Source organism: Amblyomma maculatum, chromosome 9 (assembly GCF_055883805.1).
Source record: "Amblyomma maculatum isolate TAMU_Amacu chromosome 9, ASM5588380v1, whole genome shotgun sequence".
Classification (NCBI taxonomy): Eukaryota; Metazoa; Arthropoda; class Arachnida; order Ixodida; family Ixodidae; genus Amblyomma; species Amblyomma maculatum.
Window position 1 is genome coordinate 101,602,696 of NC_139352.1, and position 27,511 is coordinate 101,630,206.

The 27,511-nt window shown below is 43.4% G+C and overlaps 1 protein-coding gene across 2 annotated transcripts in view; it reads right to left on the reverse strand.

Annotated features, from left to right (window-relative positions):
• Window positions 1–865: 865 nt before the first annotated feature.
• The window catches only part of LOC146180056 (uncharacterized), a 65,837-nt gene continuing 39,191 nt past the window's right edge, over window positions 866–27,511 (reverse strand). Inside the window, exons 1-5 of one of the 2 annotated variants that reach the window (XM_084579928.1) lie at window positions 8,946–9,147; window positions 7,369–7,513; window positions 6,215–6,354; window positions 4,029–4,137; window positions 867–1,740 (exon numbers count right to left, since the gene is read on the reverse strand). In XM_084579928.1, the coding sequence (XP_084436054.1) occupies window positions 1,356–1,740; window positions 4,029–4,137; window positions 6,215–6,354; window positions 7,369–7,513; window positions 8,946–9,009 (843 nt within the window). In that variant the 5' untranslated portion in view covers window positions 9,010–9,147 and the 3' untranslated portion in view covers window positions 867–1,355. Of the gene's footprint in view, window positions 1,741–4,028; window positions 4,138–6,214; window positions 6,355–7,368; window positions 7,514–8,945; window positions 9,148–27,511 lie in introns of those variants that run through there. The other variant, XM_084579929.1, reaches the window with a different exon arrangement.

Sequence of the window (27,511 nt, forward strand, 5' to 3'; positions counted from 1 at the left end):
AACGTAACTATATATGGTCTGAGCACCATTAGCTTCTGTGAATGCTTAGCCCTTCTTGATCTGCAAGTTATTTCCTCTAGTTAAAGCTCGTAATTTGAGTAGTCGATTCCATGAAATATGAGGCATAATATAGAGCAAAAAAAAGTGAAAGACTCTAAAAAAAAATAACTCCGGACAACCGCTGTGCATCAATGAACAATCGCTTAAAATCAGGTGAATGTTCTGTGTAACTGTGTTCACCGGTCAGGTCTACAGTGCTGGACTGTGTCTCGCATGATAATAGCTGTCGCTTCGTTTATTGTAATTCGGCCGAAGCGAGTGTTTTCTTGCCCATCGCTTGTTTTCAGCCATAGATAGAAAATGCGAAGCACGTAGAACATGCGAAAAACACGTTCTCAAATTATGTCGGAATATACACAATAAATATATTTTGTTTGACCAAAAAAGCAGCAATTAGATTTAAAGTAACCTCATTTAAACCAGAAGTATGCTTAACGTATCATGAACCAGAAGTTACATTTTGATAGAGGCGAAATGCAAAGCGCCCCTCTCACGTGCAAGCTAAGTACACGTGTTTCAACCTCAGGCGGTTGTAATCGATTTGGAATCTTCTTTTACAGCGTCGCTCATATTTCATGCCAGGTTTAGACGTTAAGCATTGTAACCCTCGCCATATGTCAAGTGAAGCCCTCATTCCATCAATAATATCACGTTCATCGTTATCGATCCTGTCAGCAGTCATTGCAACTTAACATGACTAGCCGCAGTCAAGGAGCAATTGAGAAAGGTCTGAGGTCGTTGTCCTTCCTATATTCTTCTTATGGTGTGATGTCAGTTGTGTAAAATAAGCGACACCAGTCACCGCAAAAATACAACAGAATGCATTTATTTTTGTTTCTTCCGCTTATGCAAGGCATTTGTGGGTCAACGACTTGCAATAACTGAGCTTTTTATTCACCAGTGTAATTTAAAATTCACATAGCCGAGCACCTAATACTACGCGTCCTGTACATGTTAACCGGTGCATTCCCCCGGTGCATTCCCCAACCATCTTGTCGTATGAGACATTCCTGGCAGAATTCCTGAGCGTTGACCTAAATATTTACAGCTGCATAGGAACAATATATACAAACATGCTGGATTTATGCACATTGACTCCAGAGCTACTTTTTGCTAATGATCTGAAACAATGACTATCCAGAGTTTTCCCAATGTTTCCCCGGGCTTTCTTTATGAGATAATCGCAACGCTTAAGCTGAAAATGAGACAAAAATTCTTTAAGAACTTAGCAAGAGACTTATTGCAGCGGTTTTATCAGAGAAGTCCATATAGCAAGATACTCCTTATAGTTGCCCTCATACAACGCGCGAAATAATTAATGCCGGTAGAACGATGCTGAGAGAACCGCATGCCGCTGGTATTGCAGCTACGCTGTGCGGTGAGAGCGTCGAAACGGGACTCCCATCTGTCGACGTTGGAGGTGGTGTTAGCGTCGAGGACGCTGAAGTCTCTTCAGTCGATTCACTAGAGAGCTCAGCTTCCGCTGGCACCACTTCTGTGAAGTTTCCGATTTCTTCTGTAGGAGCTCGGGTAACGGAGCCGGAGTACGCGTCGTACCGAACGAGGTCTATCACTGCTTCCATAATCCTGTGCAGGTGCCTGATACGGGGAACGTTTCGGTCGTCCTTGTGGCATTTCTTTAGAACACGTTCCATGCAGTTGCTCAGGTTAAGAGACCACCTGGCGAAACGTAAGATTCGATGTAATTATAAGCACCTTCAACCTGATCATACCCTCGTACAGTCACCGTTCAAAGCATGCATCGACCTAGTTTGCTGGTTATAGTGCACGAACAAGTGGAAATAAGATATATTTGTATTGTGTCCCAGTGCCTGCTTCGTTATTTATTCTCTTCAAGATTAAAAACTTGTTGATAATAAGCAGAAAGTTCGCAGTTCTCATTTTTATTGTGCTGGAATAGTAATCTCCTGGTGGAATAATCTATCATTCCATTCACCTGAGGGGTCGAAGAGAGAGAGAACTTTCCCTTTCCACTGTCAGTGCACAGGCCTGCTACAAGGTGTATCATATGATGATTTACCCTGCAGGGGGTATAATCAGGCTGATGATGATGATGATGATGATGATGATTTACAGACTTGGTTTGGGAGTGGAGCGGGACAAGATACATCACGCGGTGATTGCCGCACGGGCTCAGGCCACCCGCTCATTTCGAATCTACATGTCCGTGCCAACAGCCGCTCTCTCCAAACAGTACTCCAATCATAGCGCATTATCTTCGGAATCAATCGCTTTGATGGCATAGTTTTCATACTTTTGCCAATTGCTGGAATTTGAAGGAGAGAAAATGGATTTCTACCTATGCTTTTCGTATCTGCTTGCATCGTTTATTTTAGTTGAGGTTGTGCCTTTTAATAATTTTATTCTGCCTTAAGCACTAAGCAGCAATGGAGGGGTGAGGGTCAGGCGACAATTCGTTTCTTCATCTAAGGAATTCTATTCCTGTATTCAGTATGTAATTTTATGAAACACAGCCACTTCACCACTGTTCCTCAGTAATCAAAAAAACATTCTGCAAAAAGGCGTGCTTGAAATCTGCTTGGAATCCGGAGTATTATCGGGATGTTCAGTGCATCATTCACCTTGATTACTTTTTTTCTGAGTGGTGACAGTTGGGGGGAAAGTAACTGACGCCATGCAGACACTGATACAATACAGTTAATAATCCTCTCAAGAAAACAAAATATATAGCAGATGAAAGATATCGTCGAGAGTCAAAACATGCCACTCTTGTACTACATTTCATTATGGTCCTTGTTAATTTGCGTCGTAACACTCAAACGAACGCAGTCAAACTACTTGTACCTTCGTTGCAAGCATTTTTTTCTCTTTTCCCCTTACTCTCTGAGATTTTAATTCGAGAGCGCTTCGGGTTTTTGTGGGCGACATGATTTAACACATTTACATAGCCTTCTCAATTTCTAAGATATAAAACAATGTGGAACCCTTGCGAATGTTTCAATGCGTCCAATAAGTACAGACGGGCTATATAAAGCACAGATCCGATTCACGTAACCTAGAATATTTAGAACGACAAAATCTAGATTTATCGAAAGTTACAGATTACACTGGATTAAATTAGATTGGATAGGATAGTATTACACTGGACTGGATCGATTTGGACTAGACTGGAGAGTAATCGGCTGCCCAGCGCTAGGCACATACTTCGCAACGTATATCCTGGCCTAGCTGAGCTAAGCCACTGCCAATATTTAGCACCGACAACAGCTTATCTACGCACAAAGTAATATAGACATTATTACTTTACATATGTTTTGAAACGAACCATCAATTTTCTCTGAGATGCATGGTTTTTTTTTTATTCAGGCATTGGGCACTTCTTTATTTACCAAGTAAAAGCGTCAGAAAGTTAACTCTGAATTTGACGTGTGGTCGTAGAAATTGCGACAACATCTTGATCAGATTATAAGCTACCTAAGTTTACGGGACTATTCCGAAAATAATGTCAACTGAGGCATCTCGTTGACGACATCAGACTATATATGTCGAAACATCAGTCCATCACACCACCACTATGGCGCCTAGATCGCTATCAACTCATGTTCGTTACAGCCTCGTCCACTTCTACCTATAACACGGTCACTGCTTTCAAAGTGCCATTGCATTCGTCCCGGCAACGAATTAGAGTTAAGCACCAGGCAATGAGAGGCACAACCTCCAGGTCCCTCTGGAGGTTGTGCTTCGATATGCGCCTGCGTCGAAAGAAGCTCGAAAGGAGTGACTGCATTATAGCTAGAAGTGGACGACCCTGTACACATTTGCGTATCTGCATCTGAACCATCACTGAGCTGAGAAGGCAAACTGTCAATCCAGGGCTGAGGATACCGAACAGCGTGGCGGTCCTTTCTGACGGAGACACGGCTCATGGCCTTAACCTAACAATAAAATGTCACTCCACAAAAAAATATATCTCACTGTGCACATACTCGTAGTTTGATCTCCTCAGAGCTTCGCCCATCGCGGCTTCCGGCTGGGGATGAACTCGACAACGTCCCATTTCTTTTTTGTTGACACATTTATTCAGATGAGAAATAGCTGCGTAAAGAAAACAAATACAGGTGATTATTTAAATTATGCCCAGGACCTAAGAATCACAGTGAGGGCTTTCCATCCTTCCGCGCTCTTCAGTTGCTCTGGCTCTTAGTGCTATTCTAGAAGGGGTTTGATATGCGATGCGGCTATCCACACATTTACAGAGCTGCGTAAAGATGCTGTGTGGCACACACTCCTCAAAGTGTTAACAAAAATGCGCAAATTTCAGTTGATACGAGGACTCTTTACTTTCCAAGGAATATTTGTACTCCAAGCCTATTGTTGAAACTGTACAAACATTTTATCATCACAAGGTGATTGAAATTTCTCATGATGTTAGGAGTGAAGTTTTCCGTGCCCAAATATTTAAAGCTTACAGTCCAGAATACGGGTGCGCAAATAAGCACACGAAACAAGCCCTGTCTCCCAGGACCTTCCAAAAATGGAATTGCAAGAGGCGTCACATGTACAATTTTTCAAGTGATAATAAAGGCATCAGTGGTGGTAAAGCAAAATCATTTCGGAGACCCGAAAAATAGAATTTTTTTTTTTTCATAACAGGCATGTGTAAATAAAATGGCGAAATCAAACCCTTGTAATCCATCGAAGTATCCACTCCTCTATTTCGGGAAGATCACTCGTTTCCTACACCTTTCTGCTGCCTCTATTCGCGCGCATGTTTTGCGTGTTCATAATTTCTGGGTGCATTTTCTGCACGGAACACTTTATTATTTGTTGCTTTGCAGGTTTTCTACAATGTAACGTATTTTCAGGGTTCCAATGAACGTGCACGAGTCGTTTACATATCGCCAGTACAAGCAAGTGCTAGAGAAAGTGCTAGTGCCATCCGTCTACTCACCAGAATATGGTTTTACTATTTTTACTGTAAACAGCAGATGGAAATGGGCGTCACAATCTAACCGCACAACAAGGTTTGGTACCTGAAGAGCCTAAACCGAAAAAACTTGTAATTTAAATTGGGCAAGTGTTTAGTTAAGCACATATAATACAAAAACGATGTAATTTAGATTACAGAGCAGGCCACTTAGGTTCCCTTTGGTGAAAACACTGAAATGTTTTGCCTCTGGAAGGTTCAAATACTGCTCAAGTGGAACGCTTAGACTCATTTCAAAATAGTTTTCAATACTTCATAATGTTCAAATAGGTATTTCTCCCATTCCTGTGCATTTCTATACCCTTATATTACTCCTTCCCGTGTAGTACAGTCCCCTCATACGCACGAGGCATACGTCAAACTAGTGAAAATTGGTACACCTATATAAAACCAGAGGAAGGGAAGAAACGTCAGGGCTCGCTCTGCCGCCTGTTTTTTGTCGCGGCTATGCATAGGCGACATTAATGCTTGACACAGGAATTCGGGCTTCGTCGGTTTCTGAGCTGAATCAATAACCGAATAGTGGCATCAAGCATATAAAAGCTGTTCTCTCAGCAACATGGGTGATTTAGGCAAAACGTTTATAGGGCTGTATTGCTATTGTTTAACACATTCATCATCATCAGCCTGACTATACCCACTGCAGGGCGAAGGCCTCTCCCATATTTGTCCACTTAACCCGGTTCGGTGCTAGCTGCATCCACTTGACCCCTGCGAACTTCTTAATCTCATCCGCCCACATAACTTTCTGCCGCCCCCTGCTAAGCTTTCCTTCCCTTGGAATCCAGTTTGTTACCCTAAGCGACCATCGGTTATCCTCTCTTCGCACTACATGTCCTGCCCATGTCCATTTGTTCTTCTTAATTTCCACTAGAATGTCGGTAACTTGAGTTATTTCTCTGACCCACTCTGCACGCTTCCTATCTCTTAATGTTGCCCTACCATTTTTCGTTCCATAGCCCTCTGGGTTGTCCTCAACTTAAGTAGAACCCTTTTGGTTAGCCTCCACGTTTCAGCCCCATAGGTGGGTACAGGTAAGATGCAACTGTTATATACTTTCCTCTTTAGCGATACCGGTAAGATGTTTAACATATTAGCCCTCGTGAACTACGCCGTTGAAAGAAAGAATTCTGCAGTGCACTGTGTAACAGAGTGTAAAAAGTGCCAAAAAAGAGTCTTTCTTACCAGAACACACGTTATCATTGGTTATGGCTTTTTGAAGTGTTGAATAGCCCCTTTCCATACTCTCAAAAAGCTTTCTCTTACTTTCCAGACACTGGGCGTACTCTAACTCGCAGCTCTCTTGAGTAGGAAATAGTATGGTTCTGCAATGGGAAAAAATTGCGATGCAGTTTTCCGTAGAATTCATTGAGCACTATCGATGCGCTACGAGGATGGCGTGCTGGCTCAGAAACAAGCTTTGATTTTGTTTGATTCTGCCGAGCGGACTCTCCAGGCGACAATTCTTGCTCTAGATATAAAAAAGAAGGCCACACATTTTAGCAAAATTTTTAAAATTCTGCATCAAAATGCAATGATGCTGCTTATGTTTGTGGTTGCTGAAATGTGTTTAATTAGACAACGAGTAGTCAACCTCAAAATTTAAAGCATTTACAAGATAGCATTACAAACATCGGTGGAAAGTAATATATTTATTTATTTAAAGCAACACAAGCAGAATAAGAATACTTATTTCAGCTCTAATCTCCCATCAATCAGCCGTCCCAGTAAACATGAGCGCAATCAGGCTGTCTTGTGAAATGCCTATTTAATCCTGCCACATAAGTAGCACAAGTCGGAAACATTTCTTGTATGTTGCAAACGTTCAAGAGCAAAACGTGACATTCTAGACATCAACGTCATAAGAGAAACGATGTGAAATAAGACTGTATATACTATTTATATTCGATGAACATCGATAATGGCACGTCACGCGCCTGCAGCACGAACTACATTTGCAGCTATAGTTTAATTTGTTAGCGTTACTAAAATTTCACAAAAGCTCCCCCCCCCCCCCCGCTTTCGCAACGATAAAGGATTGCCTAATGATCTTGATATCACGTGTGTTACAGCAAGCAATCTGAATAGTACTTTTCTTATCGTGCAAGTTTTTTTCGGCTGCAATTGGGAGAAAAACTTGCCGACCCTTACAAAACACCACATAGGAATAGTGCACACTTTCTCACAACAAGATCTGATGTTTTCTTTATAATCAAAAACTGAGATTTCTTAACACATCATCGCCGTCGAGTATATTGTAGTGTCTTGCCCCTTCTTGCTTTCTTGCGGTTCGTAAAAATTTTTGCAACCATATTTCCCCTCCGCAGAAGCATACTAACCTGTTACAAAGTTCAGTTAGGTATTTCTTGTCAGCGCCAGGTTCGGAGCTCAGCAAAAGGTTTTGAGTGCTGAACAAGTAGGCGACCTCCCAGTAACACCAGAATCCCCGTTGCAGGTCACATCCAGGCAGGCTGTGGTTGGACCCTTTGAATTAGAAAGGACAAGTTGCGGAAGAAAAGAAACAAATCTATATGCAGAATACACGTGCAACCTATTGTGCAGTCCATAAGAACACTGGAATGGCGCCTATTGCGGTATGTAAAGCAAAAGGCAGGAAAATTATTTCATTCTAATAAAGAGTTGTCAGGGTCTAAGAATAAAACCAATGAGTAAAGCGGGCACTAAACGCGAGTGAGACAAAACCTGTAGAAGATACTGGTCAACTGCGGGTAGCGGTCAAGAAAACGCGCGGCCATTAGGACACTTAGCCAAAGAAATGTCGTTTCTCATTACTATTTTTCATTCGTTGCGGCAGAGGGTTTTGTTTGGCCTAATTAAGCGTTCAAAAAAAAAAAACTGAAAACTGACGCTGACTTTGAACCACCAAAACAACATATGAAATTGCTTCTTTAAAGTTCCTGCACTTCATGGCTCGAGTTCACAACGCAAGGCTACGAAGTAGAAGCCTCAACGTCCTACGCAAGCAATTTAACACGCAGCTTTTGAAACAGAAACAACAGGCTTTGGGGTCCCTGCCCTTCTTGCAACTTTGTAAAGCACACCATTCACTTCACTGCTCACAGATGACTGTGTACATGCTCACGGACACGTTAACTGGGCACAATTTCTAATAGAGCAGCCTTGTCTGACCTTCTTCTGTACTCACTAATAGGGGAAAACAAGACATTTTTTTCATGTACAATCCTCTTATCATCCCGTTTGTTCTTCGAAACAGGCCTTATCGGACAACGTGTGCAGTTATCAAACTGTTAACTTTAGTTTTCACTAACAACAAGACCTTTGGGTCTGCGATTGATCATTTCGCAGAAAACTAGAGGGTCATCTTGTTTCGAGAACACTTATTTTGGCTCATTATGACGCCCAGTTTGTAAGCGATAAAAAAAAAACATGTTAGACATTCCACTATTTCTAGGCGGCAGCTGCACTTTAGACATCTGTACACAAAAACCGATTTGTGATTTGAATTACCGGCATGTGCCAAAAATATCTTTTTAGCCACCCGATAGTTTGTAAATGCAGTTCAAATGTTTTACTTCTCCAAAAAGCTTTTCAAATAATGCGGTGTTTCCGTAGAGCAAAGACGCTTTGCAAGAGTGCCCCAAGATGAAGCCGGTAGCAATGTAACTCAATTTTTTCTCATCAAATACTCTAGAGCATCAAAAACATATATCTTGTAGTTCCTTGCCCTTTAAATATAGTACTGAATAGGCACTTCTTCGGAACAGCCATTGCTGATTTTTATTTAAATGTTATATCTTCTGCCAAGAACGGCGCCAAGGGGGTCGGTTAATGATCAGAACGGCAGATATTCGTCTCTCCAGGCAGTCTGCAAGAACAGAGCAGTCAGGGGAAGCAAAAGTCATTTTTACTCAGAATCAGACTGTAAAAAGCTTACCTGTGCTGTTAGCTCCTATAACCAGTGGAACTGCTATTAGGAAAGCAACCATTGTGGTCAGCATGTTGACTACTGAATTTTTTCGTGCCCAGTAAAATCACTCTAATATATGCCTTCAATTTACTGAACCGACTCGGCACTTTGCTCAGCCCCCAGGTCACGACTGCGTGTCTGCTTTTGTTAAAGTTGTCTTTTTGACCGTGTGTTATGTTCTCATCATGCGGTAACGCCCTTCAATACTCGGCAATTCACACTGCACTACAATCTTGCTTCGTACAGCAGATGAGTGCGCCGCCCGATTAGCTGATCGGAACAGGCTATAACGCCCAACGCCTCCACGAGACATGAACAGACAGGTTAGTGACCCGTGCTTGCAAAGAATTATGAAACTCTTCATGAGTAACTAGCTCTCATTTCATGTGCATACACGATGTTGGCGGCACTAAGTCGTGAGAACAGTTACAAAAGGGTATCCAACCCGTCTTTTCCAAATCAAAAAGAAGCTTAGAAAATTTTCCGTTGTCCTAAAAGGATTTCTCTACGGTTTTTGACCTTGAGTATGTTGTCGCAGGACGCATTTATGGTGCAACCTACGGGTTTTGGGCAGTTACGACAAAAATATACTCCAGAAATACAAAATAAATAAAGTACCCTGAAAAAGTACAGATCTACAAAAAGAAGTACCAAACTGCAGACAATAACGTTAAGATATACCTACAGAATGTGTTGGGTATTCCTGACATGGTTTTGTAGTTTTTTACCGTTTTCTGCCCAATCAGCCATCATCCAGTTAAATGTAGTTAAAAGCGTTCATTAGAAAGCAACGGCAGTTTAAGAACGCAACCAATAGGAACGTAAAAAGCGTCGCTACCGACACATGACCAATCTTCAGCCCAACAGTTTTGGAAGCGCGGAATTTTGTTTTAATTTATTTGAGCGTGCATGTACCAACAACTATAATAAAAGGTTATTCTTGATCTGTGCCCTGCATCTGTAAGACCATTCCAAACGTGCGAGCTTTCACGAATTCGATTTTTCAACCGCATCGTTTACGCTGAATTTCATTTTGTCGATTTTTTTAGTTACGAGAGGCTTTTCGGTCCCTATTCTGTATAGTTGCCCTCAGGGCAGGCTGGTTTGAAGTCCCAAATCTACTGATGACATGATAAAAGACGTATTGGAAGGGTGCGGGTAGTTTCCACCCCTGACCTTTTTTAACCTGTACTGGCGTAGTACTCAAATGGCGCCTTTCGTTTCACGTCCACCGAAACGTGGCCGTTACGACCGAGACCGAAACCGGATATCTCTGCTCAGTGGTTGAGTGCTCTAACAACTGAGCTGCGGCGGCTGTCCGTGCATGTAATTCATTTCCGATCTATCTTTGATTTTCAAGCAATATCTGTTCGGACGCGAACAACATTCGTGTTAAAAATAAAGTGGTGGATAAGTTTATGGCAGCGCAACGACAAAAGGAGAAAGAAAGGAGTTAGCTCGGATTAGGTGTAACGCTGTTACTTCTTTTCTTTTCCTCGTTCCTGAGCCATCGCACTGTACTTTTGACTTTCACGTGCTTCAAATAAAGTGAAATTGAAATGAGCTACTGTGAAAAAAAATCTCACAAAGATGTTTCAAGCCCTTGTAGGAACCCAGAAAACAAGCTGCTTCTATAGGTATGCTTTCTAACAGGAATCATATCAGCTAATTGTAGAAACACAGACACAGCAAGCGGTTGAAGCCACCTCGGCCCTTTGAACACCGACTGGGGATTGACTATTCCCTACGCTCGTAATAAGTTCCGGTCATTTTGGCGGCAACATGCTCAATTGTACTCATACTTTAGAAACAGATATTGACCGTCATTCTCTTAGTCTTTAGTAGTGGTTTTGTCGATAACAGCCATAGAGCTAGCAAGGTGGCATATTATAATACAAAGCTTGACATAGCTTGCTCGGCATTTCTTACACGATGTGTGTGACTCCGCAATGAATGAAAGTAATATTAACGCTCCTATATGTTCCTAAGTGCTCCTGACGCTTTTTACTAGAGTTAGAGACTTTTCTGGCACAACATCTTGTCATCCTGACGCATTAAAAATGTTCCCTTTCATGGTGAGCGCGTCGGTTTGCATCTGATAGGCTTTTAACTCTCTTCTCTTGATACATAATCTGCATATCAACGGCATTTTAGGCTTAAGGGCCCCGTTTGCCAACGCAGTAACCGTTCATGTAGAAGGGACTCTTCTCGTCTTCTAAATTGCATAGGAGAGTTTGACCTGCGACAGATGTGGTGATTGGGCACGAGGCGCAGCATGTAATAAGGGAGTAATTACTCTCTTCTACTCTAAACGGGGGTATTCTCCTAAATATTCGATCAGTTCCAAGTTTTACTTTACATCTAAGTGTCTCTTTGGCGAGGAAGTTGCTCGCAGATTCCACAATACTAGTTCCCTCCGCTAGGTTACCAAATATCAGTATCAATCCCTTAATCTCGTCAATTGTCTTTTGTTCTATGCATGGGACACATTAGATTGTTAGCCAATTGGTTTTGTCACAAATGCTTGAATTAATAATCTAGCTGAAATCGCCGGTACGAATTGCACTTCACGTTTGCGTTTAATGTCAGTCGCATGTAGGGGATGGTTCTTTCCGGAGTAACGAAAACGCAGAGACCTTGTAATGTGGGGGCCCTTGTGGAAGTTTAAGAAATTGTGCATAAACAAGAAGGCCACTGGGCTTGCGCAGGAAAGCTCAATTTGAACACTATCTGCAGAGGTCCTCATCCTGCAGTACAGGCAAGCGGGCTTGTGGTAAAGACGAGATTCATGAATGCATGACCTTAAAAACTGGCAGACTTATTATTCGTAGAGAATAGATCTAGGAATTAAATTTCCGCGAGAAGGAAGTAAATTCTAGGATCGTTCGTAAATGGCGCCAGCGGAACTTGGTTGTATGTGCTAGTATTTTTCATGGTGGACTTGCCACCACCTTTGTCCTCTTTTTTAGTATGGGTAGGGAATGCAGCTAAAACTTCTACAGCCTCGAGTTGCCGCTGCTATTCTACCTTTTCTTACGTCTGTACTACAGTGCACTTCCATTTAATGCCGGTATTGCTGCTTTACGTTCCGCCCGGTTCGGTAATTTCACTCTTTCATAGTGTACAGTGTACTAGTCTTCTTCCAATGATTATTTCTTGGCGCACCAGAGCACGCTGGCACTTGCCTATGCTTTCGGCCGCTTTTGGCCGCTTTGGCCGCCTTCTAAGTTTTGTGGGCGGCGGCATAGATCTCCCTTCGGGAGCACTGGGGAATGGGAACCTTACTACCTCCCCACTCTGTCGCATTCATTGTAATAATACGGCTGTGTTAGTTGTGCCGTACAGGATATATAAACGGCGAATCAATCCTGGAAAACGCAACGAAGGTTATAAGATTGCCAGATGGAATATGCTAGTCATGCTAGGCCGGGAGCTGCGACAACAAGCAAGAAGTCTGAGTTATCCGGAAACGAAGTTGCTCTTTATTCGCCAGCACTGCTTGGAATCCTGAACGGGCTTACTTTAATCTCTTTAAATCCCGTCTAAGTCTCCTCACGGGCGCAAATTCAAGATCACTGCATGTTCCGTATTTGTCTGCATCCAAAAACGGCCTCATTCGCATATTGCTATTGCTACTGTAGGAAGGCAGAAAATGTACGGGCCTGTCCACTGGCTCTATAGCTGAGTCAGCACCACTGCCTCGTGTTGACTATGGAGATTTAGAAGAGATAGGGGAAGGAAGGAAGGAAGGAAGGAAGGAAGGAAGGAAGGAAGGAAGGAAGGAAGGAAGGAAGGAAGGAAGGAAGGAAGGAAGGAAGGAAGGAAGGAAGGAAGGAAGGAAGGAAGGAAGGAAGGAAGGAAGGAAGGAAGGAAAGAAAGAAAGATAGAAAGAGAAAAAATGGCCGAGGCTTAGCTTGGTTAAGCCTGGTCAGATGCGAAGCATATTGATTGCTAAACTCGGCTTTCCATGGTTACACTTGGCTAAACTTTTCTTTCCTTGGTTACACGTTCTTCTGCAGTCGCCTCGCTCAATTGTACACGACTAGCTGCTTCATCGGCATGTCGTTTCCTCGTTCTTTCTCGCCGTGTTTTCCGTTCCTTTTCAAGTCGCTGCTCTCGTCGTTCGGGGGTTTCTTCGGCACGCTTCCGTCGCCTAGAGGCATTCAAACGCTTCAAACGTGTCGACGTACTACTAGACTCACTGTCCATACTAGTGGAAGCGTTGCTCGTATCAGTGCAGCATCGTTGTCGCCGAGCATCATGCCGAGCACGCCCCTTGGCCAAACGTTCTTCCCGCTCTTCTGGGCTCTCTGCAGCACGCCGCAGCCTTCGCTTTTCATTCCACCGCTCGGCTGCACTCCCTGGAGGCATCGCCACCTTTTGTGAGGGTCTACTGGAGGCGAGCGCAATCGTCTCCCCTTTATATATAAACCTGCGCTATACCACGTGGTCCGCACAGCGTGCAACCGCAGCTGACGGCGCGAGCCGGTCCCCGTCTCTCCTCTGTCGTGACGTAAGCGTATCACGTGATGTGACGTCACCATACCACATGGTCCGCACGGCGTGCAACCGCAGCCGACGGCGCGAACCGGTCCCCTGTCTCTCCTTTGTCGTGACGTCAGCGTATCACGTGGTGTGACGTCACTATACCACGTGGTCCGCACGGCGTGCAACCGCAGCCGACGGCGTGAGCTGGACCCCCGTCTTTCCTCTGTCGTGACGTCAGCGTATCACGTGGTGTGACGTAGCATTCCACATTCTTTGCAAGGCGTGTAACCGTCACGAAGGGCTGTGGTTTACCTCTAGCAATATGCTTCGCATAAAAGTGCAATGCCACCACGCACGATACCAAAACGCCCGCGTCAAAAGAGCCGTCACCGCAAACAGTGAAGGACCCAAGGTTCCAGCCCCATGATGCCAGCAGCTGACACCAACCTCCACGGCTGACTGACAGTGACGCACGCGAGTTTTTATACACATTGTAATCGTCGCACCGTTTCCACGTACTGATATATTACTTCGACGTTCACAAGTTTTTGTATAGACATGTTACTATGACGGCACAAGCTCGTTATGGTTGCCACTCTATTTCGACATTCGATGTATTTCGATGTCGAAAAGTTTTCTATAGCGGTTTGTCTAATGCTAGTGTTACAATTTCTATATAATAACGAACTTGATCACATGAAATGTTGGACCAGGTCACGTAATTGGTGAATGATGTCCCTATCACAGTATCGCTTCATATGTTTTTTACCGTTATGGTGACCTAAATTATCATTGAGACGCGTTACCTGTCTTATCTATACTATCTCATTATTAATACCACGACTACAATGACTATCTGGTAATCTGTATACAACGTTGCTAAGACTTTTCAGGTTACCATCAATTATTGTTTGCTAGCTGCCTGATTATCTTTAGTTATCGTCGTCATCTCGTGTGCCCATCTCGTGGTCACATATCATGTTCATGCTTCCCATAAGCCAAGCAATGCTTCTGCATTAAAGCTTTCCTTGCGCGGGTTACCACTGCATAGAAATATTCTAAAATCTTTTGGGGAGATTCGGGATCAGATGTGCCTCACAAAGCTTAATTAAAAAAATTATAGGTAAAAGTAGCTTAAAGCATTACCTGTCCGCCGCTGTCCTCACTGCTATCGTCGTATTTAAACCATTACTCTGAGTTACTCTGATTGAGCTTTACCGTCAGTCACCGATATATACCAAAAACTCAAAGCATGGCTTGACAGCTGCAAGCTTATCCCTAACCGTTTGCTGTTTTGTGAATGAAAGTTCGGCAGATGCAGACGTTGCATTCAGAAGAAGATATGGTTCTCGAGGTGTTTACCTTGACAAGTGCGCCGGAACGGGCCACAACACTTTAGGCCGTCGTACTGATAAAGATAATGCGCTCTTTGACAATCAGTCGGATAGGGCGTGCCCCAACCATGTTTTGCGAAGCGATAACCTTTTTCCGATGACCTAACACATCTTACTCCAGGCAGTTCGAGTCCACACCCAGAAAGTTCAGTCGGTCATGACTGGAGCAAGAAGGCTCCTAGGAGAGAACGGAAACAAAAAGTTTCGCAAAATTTTCCAGTTGGCGTTTTGGTGGCATGCTTGTAAGTACCTGGCTGCCTCCCCCTCCCCTCCTTCCTCAAACATCAAACCAATCACCGAATGCAACATTCCTAAAGAAAGTGCTTGGTCTGCTAAGGCACTTTACATCAGTGCGGAACGTTGTACGTTTCCTAAAATGCAAATGCACCAACTCGCCCAATTTAGCATTTTTGTGCACGTACAATGAAGTACCCCTTCATGGATCACTGCCTTGTCGTGGCGGAGGGGCTTGCGAAACTCGATGAAGTCGTGAGCTCTGTTGTGTAGGGCCACCCAAGATAGACAGGTCACGGCAGAGAGTTCTGACAAAATGTGATTCACTGGAGAAGGTAATGGCAACCCACTCCAGTATTTCCTACCAAGAAAACCCTATGGCCAGTCACAATACCATTAATGATATGGCGCCGGAAGATGAGCCCCCCAGGTTGGAAGGCGTCCCACATGTTACTGGGGATGAACAAAGGGCGATTCCTAGTAGCTCCAGGACGAATGAATCGGCTGGGCTAAAGCCAAAAGGACGCTCAGTTGTGGATGCGTCGGGAAGCGACCGGAAAGTCCGATGTTGCAAGGAGATATATCACATAGCAACATGGAATGTAAGATCTATGACGCAAGGTAAACTGGATGTCGTCAAGCGAGAAATGAACCGATTGAACATTGATATCTTGGGTATCAGCGAGCTCAAGTGGACCGGAATGGGAGACTTTAACTCCGGCGACCTTTATGTCTTTTATTGTGGGCACGAATCCAAGAGAAGGAATGGGGTCGCTCTCATTGTAAACAGAAGAATGGGTAAAGCAGTGCTAGGGTACAACCCCAAAAACGACCGAATGATTTCACTTCGGATCCAAGGTCACCCTCCCAACATAACAGTTATCCAAGTCTATGCACCGACCACTACTGCTGAAGAAGCTGACGTTGAGAGATTTTATGCGGACCTACAATGCCTTTTAGACCGCACGCCATCATCAGACGTCGTTTTTCTCGTATGAGACTGGAATGCTAAGGTCGGGAGTGAAGAAATATCCGGAATTGTAGGCAAGTTCGGTCTTGGCGAGTCGAATGAAGCTGGACAGAGGCTAGTAGAGTTTTGTCAAGAAAACAACCTGACCATAGCGAATACTCATTTTCAACAGCACAAGAGGCGCCTGTACACATGGACTTCACCGGACGGTCTGTACAGGAATCAGATCGATTATATTCTTTGCCGGCAGAGATGGAGAAGCGCTATACAAGCAGTAAAAACAAGGCCTGGGGCCGATTGTGGCACCGATCATCAGCTTCTTGTTGCCAAAATTAAGCTTCGATTGAGGAAAACTCAGAAAACTAGAAGGCCTTTCAGGTATGATCTGGATCAAATTCCATTAGAATATGCTGTGGAAGTGAGCAATCGATTTCAAGAATTAGATCTAGAAGACAGAGAGCCCGAAGAGATGTGGACTGATGTTCGTGATATAATACAAGTTGCTACTAAGGTAGTTCCAAAGCAAAAGAAATGCAAGAAAGCAAACTGGTTATCTGAAGAGGCTTTGCAAATAGCTGAGGAAAGGAGAATGGCAAAAGTTATGGGGGAAAGAGAAAGATTCAAGGTTCTCAATGCGGATTTTCAGAAAATAGCAAGGAGAGATAAGAATGCCTTCCTGAACATACAGTGCCAAGCAGTTGAGGACAACAGCCAATTAAGGAACACAAGAGCTCTGTACAAGACAATCAAAGATATCAAAGGAAGCTTCTGTGCTAAGCTGGGCGTGATAAAGGACAAACGAGGTAAGGACCTCACTGAAGCCTCAGAGATAAAGAAGAGGTGGCAGGAATACACAGAAGAACTGTACAAGAAGGACCCGAATGTGCAAACCCAACATAAGACGGTTGTGATTACTGATCTCGAGCCGGGCATCCTGAAGAGTGAAGTTGAATGGGCCTTAGCCACTCTTGCTAAGAAGAAAGCCAGCGGAAGTGATGGCATTCCAGCTGAGTTGCTTCAAAACCTCAACCATGACGCTGTTATCATTCTGCATACATTATGTCAGAAGATTTGGACAACTCTGCAGTGGCCACAGGATTGGAGAAGGTCAGTTTACATCCCGATTCCAAAGAAAGGCAGTGCCAAAGATTGTTCCAACTACCGCACGATCGCACTTATTTCGCATGCTAGCAAGGTGATGTTGAAAATCCTCCAAGGTAGGCTGCAGCAGTATGTGGATCGGGAGCTTCCGGACGTGCAAGCTGGGTTTCGCAAGGGCAGAGGAACTAGAGACCAAATTGCCAACCTCCGCTGGATCATGGAAAAAGCAAGAGAGTTCCAGAAACCCATCTACTTCTGCTTTATTGATCATGCGAAAGCGTTTGACTGCGTAGATCACAGCAGATTGTGGCAAGCTCTCCAAGAGATGAGAGTTCCAATTCACCTCATCTGTCTCCTCAAGAACCTGTATGAAGGACAAGAGGCCACAGTCAGAACTGGGCATGGTCTTACCGATTGGTTTCCGTTTGAGAAAGGAGTGAGGCAAGGCTGCATACTGTCGCCCTGCCTATTTAACCAATATGCAGAGTGCATCATGAGGAAGGCCGGTCTGGACGAGTCTTCATATGGAGTGAAGATTGCTGGAAAACGTATCAACAACCTTAGATATGCGGATGATACCACTTTAATGGCAGAAAGTGAAGTGGAACTCAGGAGACTTCTGATGCGCGTACAAGAAGAGAGTGAGAAGTTTGGGCTTAAACTGAACATCAAAAAGACAAAGATCATGGCGTCTTGCCCTATCAAGTCCTGGAGCATCAATGGACAAGAATTGGAAGCTGTGACAGATTTTCTCTTCTTGGGCTCCAAGATTACCTCGGAAGGAGACTGCAGCCATGAAATTAGGAGACGCCTGCTTCTGGGAAAGAGAGCAATGGTTAGCCTTGACCGCCTAGTAAAGAGCAGAGACATTAGTCTGCCAACCAAGATCCGTATAACTCGTGCTATGGTCTTTCCAGTTGTGATGTATGGATGCGAGAGTTGGACTGTGAAAAAGGCTGACCGCCGAAGAATTGACGCGTTTGAATTGTGGTGCTGGCGAAGACTCTTGAGAGTTCCTTGGACTGCCAGAAGATCAAATCAGTCGATATTGTCGACCATAAACCCTGACTGCTCATTGGAGGGTCAAATTCTAAAGTTAAAACTCAGCTACTTTGGTCATCTGATGAGAAGAGAGGAGTCGCTGGAGAAAGATTTGATGTTGGGAAAGGTTGACGGTCGCCGGAGAAGGGGTAGGCAGCGAACGCGTTGGTTAGATGACATCCTCGAGGCACTGCAGATGAAGTTATGTGATGTTAGGAAGACAGTGAGAGACCGGAAAGCGTGGCGTGACATGTTCCATAGGGTCACGAAGAGTCGGACACGACTGAACGACTAAACTGAAACTAACAATGAAGCAGCGCACTCAATAAGAGTTGGACATAGCGGCAGCGGAAATAATCGAAACGGATGGTATCCGTCTTAATCCTGGTGGATTTCGCAACCACTTAGATAAGGATACCCTAAGTTTAAAAGGGAAAGGGGGAACCGGCCAGGTAGATGCAGCGGGCACAGGAGCGGGTGATTGGAGCAAAACGGTAGAGGTCTTCGCCCTGCAGTGGGTATAGTCAGGATGATGATGAAAATGTAAAAAGGAATTAAGCAGAGGCAAAAACTCTCATTTGGTGATAAATACGCTGCGTCGGCAAGGCTTGGTATTTTCTATATTCTTGAACTCACTGCCCAGACGCTTCTGTGCGGCAACCGTAAAAGTGTAATAACTGGGCGTGCTTGTGGGTTTGTATTTCCAGCTCTGCTCGGCATTATTTTGCAACGCATAACATTTGATAGAATTGAAAACAATTCAAGCACGCAATATCGTTTTGAGCGCTGGAAGTCTCAATTTTCATTCTTCCACCATGGCAAGCACAATCCGGGATAAATATGACAGCGACGGTCCCTTATATCCTGGGAATGGAAATGGTCTCAGGAGACCTGAAGTCACCACTGGATGTTTCGATATAGCTTCATTTCAGTTAGTACAATCTCTAGACACATTTAGGGACATATCTCACCATCCCCTAGATGACCAGAAGATACACCTGGTCGTTCGCACACAGACGTGTACAGGCACCCAATCTCAGTCATGTAAGGATCACGCAAACCTCGGCTTAAAGACATCAAAAGCTCTTGGACTACCGCACTGACGGCCCATAATATGTTTGTAAGTATCACAGCACAATTTCCTGGTTTCTTCTTGGATCGTACGGCGTACCTTCGCTACTCAGAGTCCAACCAGAAAAACTCAGTATTTAATTGAATCGGACTTTTTTTAATAGTTGCAGTCAGTATTAGTTCCCACTGCTTATCTTGAGCTGAAGGTTCAAAATAAGGTTCAAGTTGAACTGAAGGTGAAAGACGCTAGCAACAAAATCGACTTACCATTCTCCAGAAGTCTCCTCTTTCCGCCAATCCACAGCATAATAATTGAAAATGTTATATTTTTCTTTTCCTACAAAGAGCGCGTTTTCCGTGGCACATGAGTCAGTAGGTATGATTCATAAACAAAAAATATATTTTTTTTAACCTGAGGACACGCAGGTTTCGCAAAACATGCGGTGGTAACTTTTTTTTGTAAGCCTAAAGCATGTTTAAATGGACAGACTACGGCCATATAGGTCGTGGTGGTCGTGAGAGCGCATATACATAAAATCCAAATATGTATTTCCTATTTAAGGCAAGACACATTGAATCAAAGAGGCTTAGAAATCCATAGCATAATGATATTTTCCGGGTACGTTTTGTCACAAGAGCGCTACAAATGCTCATTTGTTTTCAAGTTGAGTTATCAGTATACCGCGCTGATTCTTAAGATAGAATCATATAAAATTATTTCCCGATAATTCTTCCCGCCATGGGCTTCCGTTCTATCAACCCAGTAGCATCTTTTTTGTGATGTGTTAAAGGTAGTGCCTTCTTCTTTCCTATTGATACTTCTTTCTTAATTCTGGATTAGTTTAAACCAAATCTGAATATAGTGTCATATTCAGAGTTCTAAATTTTATAAGTTTCCCTCATACAATGTGGAGAACGTAGCTTTTGTATTTAAGCTGTATTCATATAATCCTGTCTCTAATAAAGGCTGCTAAAACTTGAATAGTATAATTGCAGATGCCTGAAGCTAAAATATTGATTCGAATAGCGCCGTTACTATTTCTAGCTACAACGATTCCTACGAAATTTCTGAGGATGTGAACTTTGCGCCTTATTCTCATTATGTGTAAGTGTACACGGCCAAGAACAATGTATGGTAGTACAATGGAAAAAAACAGCGATATAAAGACGCATGAGTAAGCAGCTATTAATTAATACTACCAAGAAGACGTTGTGAGATGCAATGTCATCACTTTCACTTCGAAACCCTTCCCCTATTTCACATTTCTCTGCCGTAAATCGGCACACAGTGTAACAAGTCTGACTGCAAATTACATCCTAAAACGTAAACCCTTTTGTGGTAATATCGGCACAGTAGTTTTTTTATTAATGTCAGGAAGTCAAGAGGGTCCAAAGACTCGATCATAGGAAAGTAATAACAGTATCACGCCAAGACAGGCGTTTTACGTCATTTATGAAACCCTCTGCAAACCAAGACCAGTAAAAAGGAGGTCTCTTTTTGTGACATACTGTTTAGACGAAGGAGCGAAGTGGAAAATGCTAGAAGAGTGCCGCCAGCGGAGCGCAGTTTATATTTTTTTTACTTTAGTTGCTTCGCTATTTTGTGTAAATTTTGAAGCAGGGCATTCAATTATTTTATTTTCATTTTCATTTCGTTTTTCATTTTTATTTCCTTAAAGACCCCTTTGAGGGGCATTGCATAAGGGGAGGATACAAATTTTGGGATGAGATGGTACAAAGTCATGTGTTATGATGATAAATAGCTGTAGGCTTTTCGTGCGAAGATTATTGGACAGGTTGTTGTTGCAATCTCTTCGGGAAGGCCATTTTAGTCCGCAGCAGCGCGTGAAAAAAAATGAGTTTGCGAAGGTGACGGCTCGTGCACGTGGACGGCTGATCTGGAGATGGTGGAGAGTGTGGTGAGATATGCCTGCCGGTAGGACAATATAGGGGTGCAGTTTGAAGATGCCTCTAAAAAACTTGTGAAATAGTGAAAGACTAACTATGCGATGTCGTATCTCTAGTGACTGTAAACCTGAAAGGGATTTAAGATATGATACAGTGGTGCTGTAATGGTATGACGAATGAATAAACCTGGCGGCGCGGTTCTTCAAATGTTCTAGTGCATTGCAGAGGTAAGTTTGATGTGGGTGCCAAATGGGTGATGCATATTCTAGTTTTGATTTTACAAGTGATTCGTAAGCTAGTAACTTGACGTACACGGGAGCATCGCAAAGATGACGTCATAGAAAACCAAGGGATTTGTTACCTGAAGAAATGATGTTAGTTATATGAGTTTTCCAGGACATATCAACACACAGAGTTACGCCTAAATATTTGTATGATAGCACTGGTAGCACGGGAACGGAGGCAATTTGATAAAGGGATACGAGTGGGTTGCGGCGGCGATGAAAGGCAGTAGATTACATTTGTGATGGTTTAATTCCATGTGCCAAGTTTCGCACCAATCCTGAATCTTGTTAAGGTCGTTTTGGAGGTATAATTGATCAGAGGTGTTATTAACTGTTTGATAAAGAAGACAATCATCTGCAAACATGCGGATTTTACTGGAGACGTGAAAGGGTAAATCATTTATGTATATTAAAAACAGTTGTGTTGTTGCGGATGTGATTTTGAACGCATTAAAATGTTTCAGAACCATTTACATATAACTGTTCACAATAAAAACAAACGTTCAGTAGTACCACTTATTGGAAGCAATCATAATCATTTTGCAGCGGCAGCAGTTGGCCAGAAGCCTATTTCCACATCTCCCGCACAGTAGACTGAGTTATGTTAAGCTAAACATTATCTTTAAACTCCTGCAAGCTAGTTGCATTTATTGAAACACAAAATATTGATGAGCGTGGCTCAAATATTGTCATTAAAACTCCTCTGTCTCCTGTTTTCTGCCATTGTATATTTCGCCCAACGGAAGCAACCAAGCATCGCATCATTGCGCATTTTGTTATGAAATACAGCTTTCGAGCCCGCGAACAAAGACAAGGACAATTAAAAACACTCCAGTAGCTTTTTCCTCCCACAAACGTTCAATAATAGCAGCGAATTATACGAGCTGCTTACGACAATACTATAGCGCATAGAACAAAGTTCTTTTCCTGCGGCTAAACTATAAGCATATAGGGCACAACATACCGGCACTATGGTTAGCGCTAGTGAGGGTGACTGCTTTCTATGCATAAAAAAAGGCAGCGAACTGAAAGTATATAAGTGCCGACGAAAATTCATTTACAAATATACAACAAACAAGTGGCAGCATTCACGACCAGTCTTGTGCTAGCTTCTCGGTGGAAATCAAGGAAACCCTAGTGGTCAGAATTATTGTGGAGCGCTTGCATCATGCTTCTCTCATTGTCACAAGGTCATATTTGATGCTAAAAGGGTAAAGAGAGCACTTAACGATGACATGAAATCATCGCCGTGATTTTATAGGGTTATTCTTCTTCGTATTTTTTTTTTCACTATCATTTTTACTAGAGAACGCATTTGGCACACACTCGATCTACTTATATCGAGCTCTGACTAACTAGCATTTGCCACCTGCGAGTAATGGGCCCGCCTCTAAATGAATAGTTGTCAAATTTTCTTTCCAGCTCAGTTATATTGCTTTGACTGCAGGAAGCTTTCTGAGAAATTTTGGCATAAACCAAAAAATGTATCCTATTTTGGACTAATGTTATTCGATCAATAAAAGCATACATGAGGTTGTCGCCTTCTTTACATCACTGAGCGTGATTATTGAGGGTTTTTGCTTAATCTCTATTCCATGCGTCCCTAAGTTTATTGATTCAGGAAATAACCAGCAGCGAAACATTCTAATTCAGCGCCAACTGATTTGCTCCCTTCATTGCACAGTGAAAGAAAGTGTTCTACTCACGACTACCCACCCACGACTACAAAGTGTTCTACCCACGACTGCAAATGAATTCAGATTTTTAGTAATGCGCTCAAGCTGCGCCATGGGGGAGGCTCTTGGATGGCGTCATAGGATGCTACAATAAATAAAAATCATATGCCACTCTGTAAGGGACACTGCATCACAAATTTGGTTATACTTTTTAACATCTTACTAACACCTTTACTCAGTTAACTGAAGTAAACTCTGAAACTGTGAACTGTTGGCGCATCGCCTAGTTCACCACATGCACAATACAGAGCACAGAAAAAAGGACGTCCATACCAGTAATTTGCGCAATTAGGGCAATAGCAAAGCATAGGCTTGTAGTCCTTAATTTAATTTTTTTTTTGTCATCGCTGCCTTTTTCAAAACATTTCTTTTTAATTTTCATTTGATCTCTTGCTTTCTTCAACTTTTCTTCTTCTGTTTTTTTTTTTTTTCATAGTCATGGAACATTTCCTTTGTTCCTTCATACTAGAATAAACCGCGGCATGGTATTGTGCGCTTCACGGGTGTGGATGTATTTTTTTCTTTGTTGTCTATTGTGCATGTGATGCACTATGCAGCACCAGCAACTCAGGGAATCTTCCTGACGCTTAGCACATTTTGCACATTTTTAATTTTGCTCAGCTATACAAATTTTTTCGGAAAAAGTTCAACGCAAGGGAACCTAGAAAGACCTGTAAGCTAGAAATGACTGAGGCTATAGCTAAATTCCTGGAAGTTGGCAATTTCCACTGATATGCGGCAAAAAACCTGCACGTTAACGGCGGGCGGTTCGATTGTTCTTCTCCAGACAGCATCAGAAGGGAAGCGATACAATTGTTCCTGTATGTAGCAGTGGGCGTCTATGTCCTCTCAGGTTTTTTTTTTCTCTTTTATCTCTATACAATACAGGGTCCATTTTTTGTTGTTTGTTCGCGGACGCCACCTGATAACTGAGATGCTATCTCGTGCGTGTGAGGTCTATAGGACGCTGCGATTTCAGGGCGTCTGACTTTACAAAAGGGGCAGATACATAAGACTTGTTCATCGCCACGTGCCCGAAGTACGCCTCTTTGGTGACAGTGTCGACACTGCTACGCGTCATACTTCTTGAGTTCGTTCTCAACGGCAGGCCTAATGTTTATTTCAGCATTTCGCACGAAATTCATCAGGGTAATGATGGAAAGAGTTCTTGAGACGACCAATCAGGGAGAGGCACCAGGAGTTCTTAACAATGGCGTATACCGAAACAATTAGATCGCCTTAGAACTGAGGCGTAAAGAGCGTTTTCGAGATGTATGTTTATATTGCCAAAAATAAAATGATTGTTGGAGAAGAGAGCAGGTAAAGAAAAAATTAATCCCCGAAATAAAAAGGAGACACTATAACGCACGCAGGAGAGAAACGCTGTGATATTTGAAGCCAAGAATTATAAACAACACGTTAGTTAGTAACGCATACGTTCAGATCCAAGTAAGAAATCTAGAATGGCAATAAAAATAGACCTGTGGTTCTACCGAATTATGGTGGAACCAATATATATATATATATATATATATATATATATATATTTTTTTTTTTTTTTTGAGATCACTGTAGAATTTGCTCTGGGGGAAATGCGTAAGTCTGAGCGTTGCTGTGTTGTCCGCGAGATGTGTCAGCGCGGGATTTCGCTAGCGACTGATACTGGGCCTTTCCTTTCCTGTAAACCTAATACAGAACACCTGCGACCTTTGATGCGTTCAACGGAACGGTGGTTGTGTACGACAAAGGCCACGTGCTGTACCGTGTGCAGCCGCAATGATGATGAATCAGCATTTATTGGGCCCGAACTAAATCGGTGGTGCACGCAGGCACCCGACGGGGTGGTTCCCTAGTTGCGGGACCCATATGTTTCTAGCAGCTCCTGGCCGCTGTCCATCAGCGCGAGCTGAATCGACAGGGTGGGGCTAAATAACAGTCTCCCATCGCTCAACGCTCAATCTTTCGCCTTCCTGCACTGCAGAGTCTGCAGAACTCTCTGAATTTTTCAGACTGCAGTTGGTTGATTACTTCCCTTTACACACTTTATAGCCATTCTCACTCATCTGTACATGCAAATTGCGCCCTTTTCCGCTCGTTCCCGTTAAAAAATTGCACATTTCCCGCCACCAGAAGTTAGACCTGTTCACTGGAAGTCGAGCACCATATGACCCCCTTTAGATGTCAACATTACCCCTGCTGTCTATTTCGATGTCTGGTGGACTAATTCGGCTTCGATGTATTAACTACGTAGCTCACATGCACCTCCCAACTTCCTATATGAAAATTTTCATGGTCTATCTGAGCCGAGCATTCATTTTCCTATAACTCTATTCGGTTCTTTGGTTTGGTTTGTGGGGTTTAACGTCCCAAAAGCAACTCAGGCTGTGAGAGACGCCTTAGTGGAGGACTCCGGTAATTTCGACCACATGGGGTTCTTTAACGTGCACTCACATCGAACAGCACACGGACGCCTTGCTTTTGGCCTTCAACGAAAAGCTGCCGCCGAGGCCGGGATTCGATCCCGCGTCCTTGGGAGCAGTAGTCGAGCGCCTTAACCACTGCGCCACCCCGGCGGGGCGTATAACTCTATTCGTGCGAACGGAAACGTGCGGACAAGCTCGTGATGGCACGAAACTGCAAACATAGCCACACAATGTTTACTCATTCTTAACATTGGGCTGTTGAATCTAAGACTAAGCTGATGCAATGGCTTCTCCAAAAAACGTCTTCTCACCATGCTAAAAAGGCGGCAAGGCAGCAAAATTATTCTATTGATTCTTGTTCCCTGCAGAATGCGCCGACGGGAGTAAGCGCCAAACCAGACATTTGCCTGTAGAATTTTAGGAGCGGGAAAACAGCAGTGCGGCCTAGTTAGGGAAACCTCAATCTGCCGTGGTTCACATGATTTCTTGCTCTACGAACACCAGAGATACAGGTAATCATGAAATCTTGAGTTCCAGCTAGCGTCCTTAATAAGGTACGTACGCCTACGAAACCCCGCTGCCGTTATGTACGCTGTAGGTGGGAGGCTAGGTATCACAGTATCATTGAGAGACTCCTTAGCCCGGCTGTCAGGCGCTTCATTGACTCTCACATCGCTGTCACCTGGTATCCTTTAGCACTAATCCCAAATGGGAAAGGAGCGATCATAGAAAGATGTTTTAGATTGGGGAAACCATAGTGGTAACAAGAAACGCGCACAAAAAATACTACTTTGAAATGAGAACTGTTGCTGAAATGGGTGGGCGTAGTTTGTTTATATACTCTTCCCTCGGTAACTACAACGTGTAAGTAAACATTTTCACGCTTTTCAATCAATGCGTATTACATGACTGAAACTAGACGGAATGCCTATGTCAGATTCCATAGTTTACGAAACGAAACCTGCACAGGTGGTAATTTTGCACCCCTGACAAAAAACAATACCGGGATGGTTCGTAATATAGAGCAGAAAGTTGGGCAAGTTGGTTGAGATGGATGGATGAAAAGGGTTCGAAAGAGGCACGCGGACGCAGGATACGACTGCTACAATGAATAAATAGTAAAAATGAACATGCCGCATAGGCTTGTAGTATAGTTTTGAGCTCCAATGTAGGCTATATCTACTTATAAAACCACTCGCAATTTTGTTGGTCGTAAGTTTTGTTATGGCCACTCTAAAGCCAATATCTGAAACTAAATTTGAAAGCTGCACCAAGCCTCAATTCTTCGTTTTGTGGGCGTGATGGCATGTCAGTGTTTGCTTCAGAATATGAAAGCGTCTTCAGCATATATTTGGGGCTATTCATGTGTACACATGAATAGCCCCATGATTTGAGCAGAGACATTAGTCTGCCAACCAAGATCCGTATAACTCGTGCTATGGTCTTTCCAGTTGTGAGGTATGGATGCGAGAGTTGGACTGTGAAAAAGGCTGACCGCCGAAGAATTGACGCGTTTGAATTGTGGTGCTGGCGAAGGCTCTTGAGAGTTCCTTGGACTGCCAGAAGATCAAATCAGTCAATATTGTCGACCATAAACCCTGACTGCTCATTGGAGGGTCAAATTCTAAAGTTAAAGCTCAGCTACTTTGGTCATCTGATGAGAAGAGAGGAGTCGCTGGAGAAAGATTTGATGTTGGGAAAGGTTGAGGGTTGCCGGAGAAGGGGTAGGCAGCGAACGCGATGGTTAGATGGCATCCTCGAGGCACTGCAGATGAAGCTATGTGATGTTAGGAAGATAGAGACCGGAAAGCGTGGCGTGACATGGTCAATAAGGTCACGAAGAGTCGGACACGACTAAACGACTGAACTGAACTGAACTGATG